The sequence below is a fragment of the Polypterus senegalus genome, chromosome 8 (genome assembly GCF_016835505.1).
Source record: "Polypterus senegalus isolate Bchr_013 chromosome 8, ASM1683550v1, whole genome shotgun sequence".
NCBI lineage: Eukaryota > Metazoa > Chordata > Cladistia > Polypteriformes > Polypteridae > Polypterus > Polypterus senegalus.
Window position 1 is genome coordinate 127,131,521 of NC_053161.1, and position 17,926 is coordinate 127,149,446.

Consider the following 17,926-nt stretch of genomic DNA (forward strand, 5'->3'; position numbering starts at 1 on the left):
CGAGAGTAACGAACAAAGAAGTGTTAGAGCACATAAAGCCAGATATCTCGTTAGAAGGGAAAATCACTAGACTCAAACTGACCTATTTCGGCCATATAATGCGATCAAATTCGCTAGAAAAATCGGTCATGCTAGGGATGGTAAGCGGCAAAAGAAGACCCAGCCACCAGCGGACTCGTTGGCTTAACACCATCAAAGCAGACATGGGCATGAGCATAACACAGCTCAAAGAAGCTGTACAAGATCGAAAAGCATGTAGAGAGCTAGCTTATAGAATCGCCGAAGGTCGGAAATGACTGAACGGATGACACACACACACAACCCTATTTAAAACTTGAGAATAAAAAAATGTACATTTTAAAAAATATATATGTAGCACCTGAAATGTACTCCGGTTAATAAAGCTTAAAAGTTCATAAATCACAAAGAGCTAACGATTTTAAGAAGTTTCATATTTCACCTCCTGCAGATCATCAGATGTAAATGAAGATGAAATATAAAAAAGCTTCTCCAGAGTTTTCAAAGCCAGGTTTGCTGTCCACCTGCAAAATGAAAGTGGCATGCATCATGCAAAATCTACAAGAAAAACATCAATAAATCAACATTTGCTGTAAATACAGATCAAAGTACAAATATTTACTCATCTAAGTGTTTTTATTTATTTCATGTTGAAAGTTCTCCATCCAATAAAAATTCAATGTAAATAAAAAAAGTAATAAAATAAAAAGTATCTGAGTGAACAAATAACACAAATTTGAATTATACATTGTCAGGGATGCCAGGGGCGACGACCCAGCTGGGACGCCTTGAAGGACTGGAAGTGGGCGTGCGCCCATCTGGGATCACGTGGGGGCCACCATCCTGGTTGCCTTGGGGACCCTGGACCTCAGCACTTCCGCCACACCAGGAAGTGCTGGGGAAGAGGGACACCCGGAAAGCTTCCGGGAGAACAGCCGGCATTTCTGCCACACTGTGGCGTGTCCAGGTGGGAATGCCAGGAACCACCTGGAGCTCATCCGGGATCGTATAAAAGGGGCCGTCTCCCTTCATTCGGGGCTGGAGTCGGGTGAAAGAAGGACGAAGCAGAGAGAGTGGAGGCGGCCCGAAGAAAGGCAAGGTGCTTGGCCAGGACTTTGGGGACTTGGGGGTTTGTGTGGCACTTGATTAATTGTAAATATTGTATAAAATAAACGTGAGGTGGTGACTTTTAACATGTCAGCTTGTCTGTGTCCGGGCCATTTCCACAACATGTAAACAAAATCATCTGATGTTTCTGTGAAAAAATATATTATATAGTACAATAAAGACCAGGGACTTACCCCTAGTACCTTTATCCCTCTTGTAATATGTCAAAGCTGTCCAAAAGGATTTATATGTCTTTAACAAAAAGTATACTTTCTAGCTCAAATATTGTGTAGTTATAGGCAATATGTTTGATTCCTAAAAAGCAAATGTTAGCAGAGCAATATAGCAAAGAAGTAGTTTGGATGCTGGAGGACTTTTTTAATGAAATATATTTAAAAAATCATTTTGGGTTCACGCCCTGCCTGGGGTTTGTTTCCTGCCTTACTCCCTGTGTTGGCTGGGATTGGCTCCAGCAGACCCCCGTGACCCTGTAGTTAGGATATAGCGGGTTGGATAATGGATGGATTTTTGGGTTAATTTGTAAACATGGGTACTTGCAATGATTTGAATGTGGTGATGAATGTCTGAAAGCATTAAACATCAAGCATATCCAAAAGATTTAGATATTTCAAAAGCAGACATGAAACCACAGATTTGGTTTATCTTTATCTCAACTAGAGGTAATTTCCCACTGTGTTAAAGTGCTTCAATGGCAAGGATACCAAGAAGGTGCCGAAGTATAAGTCCACAAGAAATCTCCTAGAAACTAAAAAACTACTATATTGCCAAAAAGAGAGCATCCCTGCATGCCAGGAAAACAGAAAGACAAAAACTGCAAGGGGACAAAGGACCATGTGATAACTGGAGCCTCAAGGAGCACCACAGCAAGAAACTGAAAGTGGTGTCCTGGTAGAAGACCCGCTGGACACTGGGCATAGGCAGTGCGGACAGTGTCGGGAGTATCTTACCCTCTATATCATGGGCTAGGAAAAGCAATTAGGATTCCCAGCTGAAAAAACTAGGTTCAGGTTGTTCATGTAAGTATGAAGTCACAGAGGCCTGCCAGAAAGCCAGTACTCTTCTGTCCAGTCAGCAGGAGTCATTGTTTTCTTTAATGGGCACTGTCATTTTGGCATCTCAATATTGTTAATACTGACAGAGCATTTTAATAGTCTTGCAACATAGAATATTTGTGCCTTTTGATGTCATGAAGCTTCTGCTATAAGAAATTGTGGTAACCATAGAAAAAAGCCTTAACTTTGACTAAGCCTGAAACATGTAAATGAATATAATGGAAAATTGTAACCTAGTTCTGACCTGTCATTCAGGAGAATGTCAGTGGTGAATGTTCCAGGTAAAAATGAATTAGCTAAAGCACATAAAATGTGTCCATTTCCCAGAGCATCCAGGGACTTTACAATTATGTTCTTCCCAGTGTCGCCCATCTGTAATAACAAATAATAATTTTAAGGTTAGTAAAGCTTTTGCAATATATACATTTGCACCTTAAAATATGGTTTGTTTTTGAACCAATACTAAAATTACATAAAGTATTGAAAGAGCCACCTAAAAATACAAAATCTAGTTCAAGCTAGAAGTGAAATGCTTTATCACTGCAATGTAACAAGGATGTAAAGTTGTAGTCAATTCAGTCAGAATAGCTGAAATGTAATCGTTACGATCCAATGTACAGGCACATTATACACCTACCTATCAAGAGGAAAAAAAGATTTGTCCAGTCATGCAGGTGCTGGCTTTGGTAGTCATTATACTCTTAATTCAGTTCTAATTAAAATCTGTCTAGAAAAATAGTAAACATAGCTCTGTGTCAATAAATTATTTTATATGAGCTTGTTTTCAAATAAGGCATGCGACCTGTTTACATTTATGGCTTTACAAATAGATCAACAGTTTCAGCCTTCAGTTAAATCACATATGGGCTGTATAAGTAGGAAAATGAAATCAGGCAGCAAGCTCACTAAGTTGAATTAACATGTTCTCCCTATACAGGCATGAACTTTCTCCAAAAACTCTAGTTTTCACTCACATCCCATGAATATCTGATCATTTTGAAGAAATTGATCTGTCATGAAATGTTATTTATTTTATATCTCTTATAATTTCACATTTTAACTGTTCATTCAGGACGTCATTGCTTTGATATTTGATGTTCTTTGCGTACCTGGGGCCTCATGTATAAACGGTGCGTACGCACAGAAATGTTGCGTAAGAACTTTTCCACGTTCAAATCGCGATGTATAAAACCTACACTTGGCGTAAAGCCACGCACTTTTCCACGGTACCTCATGCCTTGTCGTACGCAAGTTCTCCGCTCGGTTTTGCAAACTGGCGGCACCCAGCGTCAAAGCAATGGTACTGTTCTTGTGTGATTACTCATTATTTTCATGACGCGGCTTTATAAATACACAGAAACTAACCGCATATTGTTTATTAGTGTAATGCATCTGATTGTAATTAACTTGTAACAATATAATGGTCCAGGGAACAGCCATAGTATTCCAAATACCATAACTGCTTTAGCGTTGTTACTCTCACTTCTTCTTCTTCTTCTTCTTCTTCTTCTTCTTCTTCTTTCAGCTCCTCCCGTTAGGAGTTGCCACAGCGGATCATCTTTTTCCATATTACTCTCACTGCACACTCGGTATTTATATCACTGTATCTGAGTGTGAATCACAGCAGCAGCTGATCGGAAAGAGAATTATCGGTATACAGCATTAAGCACACGCTGTCTCTGCCACTGCAAAATGTTTTAAAGCCTTTCCTGTACAGACCTCGCGGTTCAGAAACAGTTTAATCCCAAGAACTTTAAATGCACTCAATCAATTGCTCCTTGTAGAACGGTTTGTACTTATAAGTACAATCACCCCACTGTAAACTTGCACTACAGTTATAATATCTCACAACCTGGGCCACTTTATAAAGCGCGTATTTACATATGATGACGATATCATTTTTAAGGTGAAATGCAGCAAAATATGTTTGTTAAATTATACACATAAAACTTTAACTTCATTTAAATAATCTATATTCTTCACTGGGAGTGTCGTGAAGGATAGAATAATTAAACATGTACTACGAAGATATTTCAATGTTCTTTAAGCGTTTTGAAGAATCGGTAGCTAAGCTTACAGATGGCTTAACTTCTATTACAGAGCTGATTGTGTGGCGATCGGTTACTTGGGAAAGAAAAGCACTGACTGCAGTGACGGCTACGCCAATATATATTGAATATAAAACAGAAAGAAAATAACAACACAGCTAAAAACGCAGCAACAAATTTCGACAAAAGATAAATGCTTGTCATGAGCACGAGGCTCATGAAACACATGTTTAATAATGTGCTTTAGCTCCTATCATCATGAAAATGACATCACGTATACATCTCAGTATTTTAGTTATTCAGAGAGCTGTAATATCACAAATGTAATGGACTCTGTGTCCAGTTGGAGGAAGAGAGCCAGTTTAAGAAGCAAGTAGTGATTCACACACATAGATCACATACGAGTAGAAGATCAAATACAAAACAAAGCATTTAACGTGCTACTTTAATTACGATGTAATTTTGAGAAACTGGTTAATTAACGATTTTAAGATGAAGTTTATAATGTTCTACTAAATGACAAAATAAACTACGTGATTAAAGTGGAAAATTTGAGATTAAAGTTGACATTTCGTGCTTTTTCCCTACCGTGTGCCTTTTTTCTCTGTACCCTAATAAGCTTTCATATGACACTCAGACAGTGGGCTTACAACTCTTCTTTTCACGGCAACTTTGATATGTGACTTCTTTTTTATTTCCGGCACTGTGAGATTTTGTGAATGTGAGCTTTCAAGTTTCTCCAACACGCTATGTCACTCGATCAACTTCATTTTGTTGATTATACCACGGTTTATTTGAACAAATAGTATGTTTTTCCTTTGCCTCCACTTGGTATTCGCTGAAATTCTTATATTTTCCCCGTGCTTTTCCCATTGTCTTTTCACAGAAGGCTGCGCTTAAGGGCGATTTATATTGATTTGCATATTCAAATAGGTGTAATTCTGGGAGGATTTGGGGCGTTACAAAATGCGCGTGCACGAGCGTTAGTTTTCACGCTGATCGGGATTTATGTAGCGGAAGAACGTGGAAGTTGGAGTACGCACAGATTCCTGCATCTGGATTTTTCTGTGCGTAAGCACATTTCGGCTTTTGTGCTTACGCCATGTTATAGTGCGAGTTCTACGCACGGCATTATACATGAGGCCCCTGGAGAGGTGGAGATATGCTCTAGAAAGGAGAGGAATGAAGGTCAGTAGGAACAAGAAAAAATACATGTGTGTAAATGAGAGGGAGGTCAGTGGAATGGCGAGGATGCAGGGAGTAAAGGTGGTAAAGGTGGATGAGTTTAAATACTTGGGATCAACAGTACAGGGTAATGGGGAGTGTGGAAGAGAGGTGAAAAAGAGAGTGCAGGCAGGGTGAAATGGGTAGAGAAGAGTGTCAGGAGTAATTTGTGACAGACAAAGGGTATATGCAATAGTGAAGGGGAAGATCTACAGGACAGTAGTGAAACCAGCTATGTTATATGGGTTGGAGACGGTTGCACTGACTAGAAAGCAGGAGACAGAGTTGGAGGTAGCAGAATTAAAGATGCTAAGATTTGCACTGGGTGTGATGAGGATGGACAGGATTAGAAATGAGTACATTAGAGGGTCAGCTCAAGTTGGACGGTTGGAAGACAAAGTAAGAGAGGCAAGATTGTGTTAGTTTGGACGTCTGCAGAGGAGAGATACTAAGTATACTGTATTAGGAGAAGGATGCTAAGAATAGAGCTGCCAAGGAAGAGGAAAAGAGGAAGGCCTAAGAGAAGGTTTATGGATGTGGTGAGAGAGGATATGAAGGTGACGGGTGTAACAGAACAAGATGCGGAGGACAGAAAGATATGAAAGAAGATGATCCACTGTGGCTACCCCTAACGGAAGCAGCCGAAAGAAGAAAAAGAATTAAAGTAGTTAAATTCATGGGTTTCCCTATTCGTGTAGTAAAACTGAGCAATGTTATGTAAAGTAGATATGTGCTGTGTATGATGTCAACAGTGTACACAACAAAGCATATAGACTTTGACCAAAAAAATAAAACACCTTCACAAGAGACTTAGCACTCAACCAATTACAAGACAAACAACATAATTATGAAAAAAAGATACTGGCTTTGAATTTAGTTCAGTTTTGATGTCAAATATGGTTTTGTCCTAGTGAAAAACAGGAACAACTTCTGTATAGCAACCACTGTTAATAACCTTGATGAGTCTCCTGACAAGCCCACAAAGAAAGAGTTTTGAATGTTCACTCTATTGTTTGTTCAATGGGACATTTTATTTACTCTATTGACTATGTTACATCCATTGCGGGTAATCACGCATGAGTTTGTTCTGTCATGCGTATGTCTAAAAACATTATTTTTTATATATGTTTTCATAGTCACAATATTTTTATTTGTGATTTATTTATTCATTTTTGTTATTTGGATGAATTTCACCGTTTCATCCATTATGGACTCAATTTTGCCTCACATTTGCTACAATTTTCTATATTATTTTCTCAGTTGATTGAACTTCCCTGTGGGATATCCTGAGACTTTGTGGGATCTCCCCGAAGTTGCTGGATGTTATGACCGGCCTGCACACGGGTACTGTGAGTGCTATGAAGAGTGGAGGCTGAACCTCTGCGTTTTTCTCAGTTGATTATGGGGTTCGTCAGGGTTGTGTTCTTGCTTTTACTCTGTTCAGTGCTTGCATGGACTAGGTGGTGGGCAGGGTCATGAGGTCCAGCACCTGTGGGGCATCTGTTGGTAAAGAAAGTTTCATGGATCTTGACTTGGATGACAATGCTGTAATCTTCACAGAGTCAATGTAGGGTCGGATTGGGGCTCTCGAGATACTGAGCGAGGAGCCTGAGAGTCTGGGCTTGCAAGTGTCCTTTATAAAAACTAAGATCCAGGCCTTTAATGACCTCTTGGGCACAGCCATCAGCAGTGTGTCTGTTTGTGGAGGAAGTGTCAACCATGTCAAAAGGTTTACTTACCTCAGTAGTGACATTCATATCCCTAGTGACTCTTCCTTTTATGACAGTAGAAAGTTAGGGAGAGCATTAGTCATCAGGTCACTGGAAAGGGGTGTGGGTTGCTTCTGATAACTTTGCAAAAGGACAAAGGTCCCAAGTCTTTAGAGTCCTGGTGCTTCCCTTCCTGCTATATGGTTGCAAGACATGGATGCTATCCAGTGACCTGAGATGAAGACTGGACTCCTTCAGTACTGTGTCTCTTCAGAGAATCCTTGAGTACCACTGGTTTGACTTTTTGTTGACGAAGCGGTTGCTCTCAAAGTCCCAAATGAGGCACATTAACTGCATTATGAGAGAGCATCAGTTACAGGACTACGGCCATGTGGTTGGATTCCCTGAGGGTGATCCGGCTCAAAGGATCCTCATTGTTGAAGACCCAAGTGGATAGACCGTGCCAAAGGGATGCCCACATAACACCTGGCTGCAGCAGACGGATGGTCATTTCTGGAAGGTGGGACTGGACTGCATGTCTGCCTTGGGGGGGTTTCCATCCGGGATCCCAAACTATTTCATCATGTGGTGGGTGCAGTAACACGCTGTATTATGCTCCCCAACCTGACCCGACTGTATAGTTGTTACTTAACACATACATTGTGGCTCTGGGTGTTCCCTATCATGTCGTCACATAACCATGATAAACAACAGTGACATACATTACCTGACGTCCTATCCTTGCTTCCTTAAAAATAAAAATACAAATTACTTACTAGTAGTAAAGGAATTTATATTATTTTAGTGTCTGAATCTTTAGCTTGTCTTTTTGATTTTTGGTTGTTTTGAAATTTGATATATACTATATATGATATATGAAATACTTTCTTGCCTATTTTTAAGCTATTCTTTAATTTTGTCCTTTGAAAGTCCTTTTCTCCTGGGGTAAACTAATTTTAAGTCCTAAAGACTTGCCATTTAAGAACATATTAACTTCAGATTGTACGCACTACCTGTGACACTGTACTGGAAAAAGAAGGCTCAGAAAATCCATGGATGAATGTAACAGAAGAGTAAATACATGAGCAAAGGTGTCACGATTTGTTTAGCACATCTCTACAGTCAGCTTGGTGTAGCAGCTATTAACAATAAACAAAAAACAAAGTATATTAGTCTTATTGCATGTCCACTCATTAATTTTTAACCTTTGTTCCATTTCAGACTCACAAAGAAAGTCCCCAAAGAATGTAACATGTTTGACTTTAAAATGTATCATGAAAATCAGTATAATGTAAGAAAACCCTGTCACACACATGCGACTAAGAGTGAGCTGACTGGACCAAGTGGAGGTAATTACCCGCCAGGCCAGGGGGTGGCGGGGTGCACTAAACCTACCTCTGTTATCTTTACAGGCCAAAAATGGGAAAACCTGCCTGATGCAACAACACTTCCGGTTCTGGACCCTAGACTGAAGCCACTTCCGGTTCCTGCCCCTAGGCTGAAGTCGCTTCTGGTTCCAGCCAGATGACATCACTTGCGCCTTTCTGCTTATAAAACCTCCATCTTTCCTCCACTAGTCATATCAGTGGAGAACTCAAAATAGTGCACATGAGTGCTATATCCAAACCCTTTTGCAGCCAGGGACAATATATGGGTGGCTGCCCCAAACCTTTTTTACGTGTATCAAGGCTATTCATTTTACAATCCTTAAAAGACAAAGGTAGAACAGGCAGATTTAACACAACTTGCAAATAGCCTGGCTTTCAGACCCAGTCTGTTAGAGCTTTGAAGCAGCAGCACTAACTTCAGGTTAGTAACACTTTAGTGTACTGTTATTAGATTGCAGTTTAACCTTTATTTTCTGTTTTCTTACTTCTATGGAAATTGACTATATTGTATACTAGGCACTAATTGCAGGTATTGACCTCCTAGAGAATACACAAATAATGTCTTGTTGGGTTTATCTTGCCTTAGTAATGGCAAACTTGTTCTGAGATTTTTCATTTTACTTTGCTTGAACGTTTAGCAGGTATTAAAAAATATAGGCTGTTTTTCTCTCCTTACTGAATTGTAGCAGTATTTTTCATACAGTGCAAAAATGATTCTGAATGGAATTAAAAAGAATTTGTTTTTCTTTTATTTAAGGCAATTTTGATGTATTTTCTGTTCTTACACAGCAAGAACAAGGGCTTTAGTTCTGTGCATTTACATATCGGGACAGAACTGACAATCACAATCTCAAGTCCTAAAATTAGAACATTAGAAAAATTTAGATGAGAACTGGCCATTCAATCCAGCAAAGCTCACCAGTGCTATCCACTTAATTCGTCTAAAATGGCATCAAGTCAACTTTTGAAGGTCCCTAAAGTCCCACTGTCTACCACACTACTTGGTAACTTATTTAATGTGTCTATGGTTCTCCGTGTGAAAAAAAAATGAGATAAACCAAACCTCAGGTGACAAACAACATGCATCAGGTGTTACTTTTTCTTTACTACTATATATAAAGGTCATTTTATTCTGCACTAGAAGACACCATGGTCTTCCATGGAATATTTGGCTTATACATGTGTTAAAAATGTAAATTGGTTTAATTTCACATTGTATATTTGGCAATATAAGTTAATTTCATTGAACTTAATATAGATAGGCCTACCCTTTGTGGACAGATGTTGCAATTTTATCAGAACATATGATGCTCAAGCAAAGGTAACCCAAATGTAAGTTCTGCCCGCTCCCAGCTAGACCACTAAAGTTCAAATCCAAGCTTAACCACTGCCAGGAAGACATTTTGGTGACATTTTATTAATATAAATTTGTTATAATTTATATATCTTGTTGCTGTTTCAGTGCTGTCACCATATCAAAATCTGATGTGTTTTTAATATGGACATGGATATTTTGGAGCCAATAACACACTGTCTGTGTTATCATTACACCAGAGTTATAAGAGATGGCTGAATGCTGTAAAGATTGCTAAAGGTTTATACTTTAAAGGAGAAACTTTGTGCAAAAAGTTGCCTTGAATGAAAATATTTTAAGGAAATATTTCGACCCTCCCTTTATTTTCACTTCATATTTTGTTTGGCCATTCAAACATTGGTGATTGATGCTGCCATCTTGTGTATCGACCCTTAGTGCTGTCTGACAACTGTCTACTACTGTCCTTCATTTCACAGCATAAAAAATTCAACCTTAATTCAGTCTTCTCTTGCTCTTTGGGCTTCCTTCTGCCGCCTCCACTCCTCCCGTCGCAAGCTCCGTCCTCGACCTCCAGACTCCGGCTCACCAAATGGAGTGAGGCGGCCTCTCTTATACTTCACCCAGATGTGCTCCAGGTGTTTTCTGATGCTCTTCCAGCAGGACTTCCTGGTGTGGCAGAAGTGCTGCCCTTGCACCCGGAAGCACTCCGGGCGTACCTGGAATCTCTTCCAGCAGCACTTCCTGGTGTGGCAAAAGTTCTGCCTTCCAGGGCTCCATAATTATCTGGGTGTCCCCTGGCAGTGACCACGGGCCCCAACAGAAATGAGTTTCCAAGCTCTGTTCCTATGGCCCCAACTCAGACCAGGGCTGGCTGCCCTCTCGTGGCCCGGGGAGGTATTGTCCCTCTCCTGGTCCTTCCAGGCATACTGACTGGCCTAAATCTCCAGCTGTCCGCCACAATAACAAAGAACAACCAAAACAGAAGTACACAAAGTAAGTAAGCTAGGTCTATTTCAATTTATTACCATTTTTTTTGTGTTAATAAACATTTGATCAGAAAAAACTAAAACCACATATTCAGATAAAAACTAGACATGTCAAGAAGAAGATGTTCAATGTATGGTATTTTAGTCTAGACAAGCTGGCACAGCTTGCTTGCTCTTTTTAAAGCCAAAGGCAGCCTTGCTAATACAAATTCAGAGTTTGGGAAAATAATGTCATCTCTCTTTAAAGCCATGATTCCATGGATTATTATAACAACACACTTGACACTGTACACATTGTACGTTAGTCATCACAGGCCCCAACGGCCAGATTAGGCTCTTACTTAAATGCTGCACTGCATCATTGAATTTACCTACTGAGCAGCAAATTGATTTGTGTAATCTCTAAAACATTAACTGCCATGTCAATACTAAACATAATTCACACCTCATTATCCTTACATGTTGTGCTAATTAAATAATAGAAAAAAGCTACCACAACAAGGAAACTGTTACATCATTTACAAAACTAATCGCCAAGAGCTAAATAGTTTGAAGAATAATAGAATTATTTTAAGCCTTTCATTTTTTAGACACTCTGGCATCACTCTGAAGATCTACTTTGGCAACTTTATTTTTAAGAGTGCACTCTCCCATACTATGGACAGCATCCATACTATTTGCTCTTTTAAGGCACAGTATCATCTTATAGATTTCAGCCAGGGTCCAGTTCTTTCTAGAAACCTTTAGTCTTTTATTTCTTGTCTCATATCTTAATCTCCTAATCTCTCTCTCTAAAATGAAGGTTAGGTTCCCCTGGTTTCTGTGGAATCCCCTGTTTTCCAACATCCTGGGTAATATTGCACACATCTGCCTAAGACATTAATAGTTCTCTCAGCTGTCCTTGTGCTCATGATTATTTCATTTCAGGATTATCTTCAACACATACTGGGCAAACTGCCCCATAATGGATCATGTGTTTTCACAGTGATAAGAGTAGGACTACTCCTGCTGCTAGTGTGACTCTCTCCCTGCTCAACAGAAGATGTTTAACGGATTCAACGATGATTTGTGCCATCCTGGTGATGGTTTTCCCTGGTAACATTTCTTTAACAACATAATTCTTATTTGGCTATACTGTACATAATTCATATGAGAACTATGGTGGTAAAGTCATTAGCACTACTGCTTCAAAGATTTAAAAGCATGGGTGCAAATTCTATCTACAGTATGAATGGATGAATAACTGACATGAAGGATTTTTTTCTAGAGCAGAGGTGATCCTATAAATAAATACTTTAAATAGTATTCTATTAATTTATGGGGACAGCTATTATTTTTATTAAGATAGTACACCTCAGAGCAGCCTCTAATGCTATGGAAGTTGGTAACATTACTAAATGTGTTTCAGACTTTTCTCAGGTGGCTCTTATTCAATGCATATACAGTATATGTGCTTATTACTCTTTCTGACAGCACTGCAATGTTTCTGTATATGTATTGCGAGTTTCTTAGATGTTTGTCTCACATATACAGCTGGCCATGAACCTCACGGTATGCTGTAAACCACGTTCTATGTCTCTGCTGCCAATTTCCTGAATTTAGCATTAAAAGGCACTGTGAAGAGTGTTTATACTGCACTGGCAATCGGAAGGTTGCTGGTTTGAATCCCGTAAATGCCAAAAGGGACTCTGCTCTGTTGGGCCCTTGAGCAAGGCACTTAACCTGCAATTGCTGAGTGCTTTGAGTAGTGAAAAAGCTCTATATAAATGCAAAGAATTATTTGTAGACTAATGTGCTATTTTGATGCCTGATGTGGAAATGATAAGTGCCCCGCGATGATAAGGAAGTGTGTGCCAGGCGGAAAGGGGGATCAGGTTAGAGTCAGTTGTTTGCTGGGGTCTCTGGCAGGTGGGTGACTTTTAGCGAAGTGTAATATTTTGTGTGCATAACATTCCTTGTGATAAACACCTGTAATCAGGGTGGCATCATTACCTTTGTTGATGGAGACTTCCAGGAAATTGATGCGTTGGTTTACTTCTTTTTCCATAGTGAACTGGATTGCAGGGAACATTGCATTGATATAGTTGTGGAAATCATTCAGCTGGTCACTTTTTAATATGACAAATGTGTCATCAGTGTAGTGTATCCAAAGTTTAGGTTTAGGGGGAGCAGCCATGGACTTTGCAATACCTCCCCCTGGACGCTAGATGGCAACCCCCCTAAGTTGGAGTGGTGCCTCGGTTTCCTGCAGGGCTCCATGGGAATTGGAGTTGGGTGCAGCCGTGTTGGGTCCTGGAGGTGCCGCCGGGGGGTGCTGCAGCTGGGACTCCTGAGCCATTTTGGGCAGTGTTTTCGCCACACCTGGAAGTGCAGCCAGAACTCAGCAATCAAGCCCATGAAGCACTTCCGGGTGGTCTATAAAAGGGGACAGCAGCTACCACTCAAGGAGCCTGAGTTGGGAGGAGGAGGACTACGCTTGCTGGGAGGAGAGGTGGTGCAAACAGGAAGAGTGTTTGTGCTTATGTGTGCTTGGGACTGTGTTGTGCCTGTGGGTCACGGGGAAGATGTGCCCCTCAGGTGAAGAAAAATAAAAGCATTTTGTTGGTTATATTCGTGCCCCCGGTGTCAGTCTGTGTCAGGTCAGGCGCATAAAAAGCACCTTTGTTACTATATATATATAGTGTAAAACTCAAGGACTCAATAAGCCTTGTGCTAATTTGTGCTAATTGAGCAAATGTAATTATTCACTTTATCTTATCCTTTTACATGCAGTTCTTAGGTGCTTGAAAGACAGTCTTACATTTTAGTTCAAACTTAATACAAGGATGGGAGGAGTTGGAGAATATTTATTTCATGACAATGTAGCATACATGACAATAGCTCTTCAGGACTACTCCATTCTACATCTGGATTTTCAATGGTACATCAGTTTTCTCCCACATCTACATCTATTTGCCAAAATTTAAGTGGGGCCTTTGTGTATTAAAATGTGGCTGTCCCATTCATCTAATTCCTGCCATGGGCCCAATGTGTCTAGGATAGATTCATCATTTTGGCCTTAAGTTGGATTTAGTCTGCCATGTTTTGTTTTCTATAGAATTTCTATCTTAAAATTTTGTTATGATGAAGTTGCACTTTAAAGGTGACAGAACAATCTAAAATATTTGACCAAAGATTAGGGAGCATCTCTTCCAGTTCATGGCCTTAGAAATACATACCTCTAAAAGAGCATTTGCCATGTCCAAAATGCAGCAATCTGGTGAAGGATAGACACTTGTGTCCTCTGAAACACAGTCTGTAACAGAATAATTAAAACATGACTCAGTTAAATGCACAAGGACTCCATTTTTAGTCAAAGTTAAATATTGCATACATCATGTGATTACCAAACCACATACTTACCTGGAATTGTAAATTGAAAGTTAAAAATAAATAAGAAAATTTGCAGTTATTTCAAAGTAATAAATAAAATGTACCTTGTCATAAAAATGGACCAGTGAAAAGTTGCCTGCAATAGTAAATCATGCCACACATATTGGAAAGATCTTTCGATACACCAACTAGCTGTGACAGAAATCTTACAGACTCTTTAGGACAATTAATTGGCTATGCTCTAATGAATTGAGTCAAAACATGTCACTTTCCAAACTACTTTTGTACCTGTTAAAACATTAATTTTCCTCCATCATCTTAGAATTCTTCTGCTATTTTAATCAGTGCCGATGTAGTTTTATTGGGCTAACAATGAAAAAAATCTTTACATCTTCCATAACAGTCTGTTCAGTCAAAGCACAAATAGAATGAGGTTAATGGAAATAAACAGGCAATATAATCAAAGAAATCACTCACGAGGATATTAGAAAAAAACGAGACTTCACTCAAAACAAATTTACACCCTATACTCTTGAGCACATGGGAAACAAATGGCTGAACCTTGAATATGATTTCTATAGATAACTAAGAAGCACGGTAAATATGCTGTAGGCTAGCACACATACATTGACAAGGTCACTGGGTGTCGTAGTGTCTGAAATGCATAACAAGGCACTCCAATACTAACCACACTCACACACAATTTTGAGACATTGATCAATCCAAGACACACATTTTTGCATACAGTACTCCCCACCATCAACGCATATACAGTATTAGAGGATTAAGCTGATGTGATAATTCCTGGACTGTGTATTGCATGTTGAATAATATAACAAAAATATGCATTGTTTCAGGTCAGTATAAAGAACAGTTGAAAGGTGCCCCAGCAGAATGTGTACTGCTGACAGTAAGTTATGTGACCATGCCCTAGTATTTAGGACATCATTTCTAAAGATATTTCTTGTCCACATTAATAAAAGGGTAAGTGTCTGTGTATCTGTGTGTCTACCTAGTTGCTATATGTCTGTCATTCCAACAGATAGCACATCACAAACATCTGCAGTAATAAAATGCATTGCTTTTGTCATTCCAACAAATGGGGTATCTCATACATTAATACTGCTTTTACGAATCCCATGCCAACGGGCATATAAAAGAGACAAATGCATTGCATTTGTCATTTCAACAGATGGTGCATCACCAACAGTAGTCGTAATGCATTTTATTACTACAAACGTTTGTGGTGCACCATCTGTTGAAATGACAATTGCAATGCATTTTATTACTGCATGCATTACAAAAAAAATTCTGATGGTGAACTGCAAACATTAATGTTGAGGTCTATGTTGATTACTTAGCATTCAATCCATCTTAGACGAGTAACACAACTTGTCTCCTAATAATGGAAGAAGCACCAGAAGTAGGTACAGGGGATGGTAAAATAATTGAAGGACAGTGTGGGACCTTGGATAACAGACAAATAGATGTTACCAGGGAGGCAATTTATGGTATGCATAGTCCACTGCTAAGTATTACTGTGGACAGGCCTTATGGAAAATTTTTAATGTATAGATCAACATGCTTTTGATTATTAGTTTTAGAATTAGTAAAAACTTATGCTTAGATTTTTTATTTTTAAGTAGCTTAAAAGCCAACATTTATTTGTCAACATGAAGGCTACTGGCTTTTTGCTTGCAAGTGGCCTGTCTTTCTTTTTTGTTTGTTTTCTTTTAACCTCGGTCCCAATTTGAGTCCCCAACAGCGACAGGAGCTCCTTGGAACAATCCGGTCAGTCCCGGAAGTGGTCAGCGAGACACCAGGGCAGACCACGCTGATTCAGCACGACATTGTGACTGACCCGGGGGTGGTAGTCAGGGAAAGACCCTGTCGCTTCCCAGAGGCGAAATGTACAGAGGTGGAGCTAGAGGTACAGCGAATGCTGAACCCGGACATCATTGAGGAGAGTCATAGCCCCTGGTCCAATCCGATCGTCCTCATTTCCAAGCCGGAGGGCTCCTGGAGATTCTGTAATGACTTCAGACGTCTTAATCAGGTCTCCAAATTTGACGCCTACCCCATGCCCCGTATAGACGAGCTACTCGGAAGGCTGGGGACGGACCGTTATTTGACTACCCTTGACATGACCAAAGGGTATTGGCAAATTCCCTTAACGGCATCCGCAAAAGAAAAAATGGCCTTCAGCACCCCTAGTGTCCAATGGCATTTTGGACTGCAAGGGGCACCAGCGGCCTTTCAGCGTCTGGTAGACAGAGTGCTACGGCCCCACCAGTCCTATTGTGCCGCCTACCTGGATGACGTGGTCATTTTTTCCGGCACCTAGGAGGAACATGTATTACAGGTTTACGCAGTTCTCCTGACGCTAGTGAAAGCTGGCCTCCGCATCAACCCTCGTAAATGCTATTTTGGTTTGAGCGAGGCCAAATATTTAGGCTACCTGGTAGGGGGAGGGCTGGTAAAACCACAGTGTAGCAAAGTTAAAGCCATCTTAGAATGGCCCCGTCTGGTGGTCAAGAAGCAGGGCAAGCCTTCCTAGGACTTGCCGGGTATTATCGCTGGTTTGTACCTTGGTTTCCCGAGAGGGCAGCACCCTTGACGGAGTTAACAAAGAAAGGGGCTCCCTTCCAAGTGGTGTGGAATAGCTAGGCAGAACGGGCATTCAGTGACTTAAAAAAGGCCCTAATTTCGCCACCTGTTTTGGGAACACCTGACTTTTCACGTCCTTTTCTCCTCCAGACCGATGCTTTGGACACAGGTCTTGGCGCCGTGTTGAGCCAGAGCATTGATGGTGTCGAACATCCCGTCATGTACCTGAGCCGAAAACTGCTGGACCGGGAGACCAGATATGCAGCGGTAGAGCGAGAAGCCTTGGCCATTAAGTGGGTGGTAACATATTTGAGGTATTATCTCCTGGGTTGGGAATTCACCTTGGCAACGGACCATGCTGCTTTGCAGTGGATGGCCCTACATCGGGAGTCGAATCCCCGGGTCACTAGATGGTTTTTGGACTTACAGCCCTACTAATTTACTGTCACTTATCATCGAGGCGGCCTGCAGGCCAATGCTGATGCTCTCTCCAGGGTCCACGGCCTCTCGGTTCAGTCCACCCGACCCGATGGGTCTGGGCTGAGGGGGAGGGTCATGTCACGCACGAGCGCATCGGGAGCAGTTAAAGGACTGGACGCGCAGAGCGATGAGACCGTTGGGGGATTAAAACAGTGTACTAACCTCTCTCTCCCTTTCTCCCTCAGAAAAGATGAAGCGACGCCACCATAACACCACCCGGAGTAAACAACAGTCTCCACTTCTGGGTTCCTTTCTTCCCTCTGGTCCCCCAAAGATGACGTCACACTCCCATCCACCACTACGTCTACCCAGCAGCCATTACATCTAATTTCCGGTCCACCCCTTTATATTGTCCCTCCAAATCCGCCATCTTTGTCTTTGTTACCTCTTGCAATCCTGTATGAGAAGAAGACCTGTGTTTTTTTTGTTTTGTTACAGTATACGGGGCGTAAAAACCCCAAACCTTGATGCGAGTTGATTCGTTATTTCACAATATCTATCTATCTATATAGATAGATATTTCACAATATCTATCTATCTATCTATCTATCTATCTATCTATCTATCTATCTATCTATCTATCTATCTATCTATCTATC

At 40.5% G+C, this 17,926-nt stretch overlaps 1 protein-coding gene across 1 annotated transcript in view; it reads right to left on the bottom strand.

Annotated features, from left to right (window-relative positions):
• Positions 1 to 439: 439 nt before the first annotated feature.
• The window catches only part of LOC120534589, a 35,956-nt gene continuing 18,469 nt past the window's right edge, over positions 440 to 17,926 (bottom strand). The window contains exons 5-7 of the mRNA XM_039762180.1: positions 14,087 to 14,163; positions 2,443 to 2,570; positions 440 to 542 (exon numbers count right to left, since the gene is read on the bottom strand). Coding sequence (XP_039618114.1) covers positions 440 to 542; positions 2,443 to 2,570; positions 14,087 to 14,163 — 308 coding nt within the window. The remainder of the gene's footprint in view (positions 543 to 2,442; positions 2,571 to 14,086; positions 14,164 to 17,926) is intronic.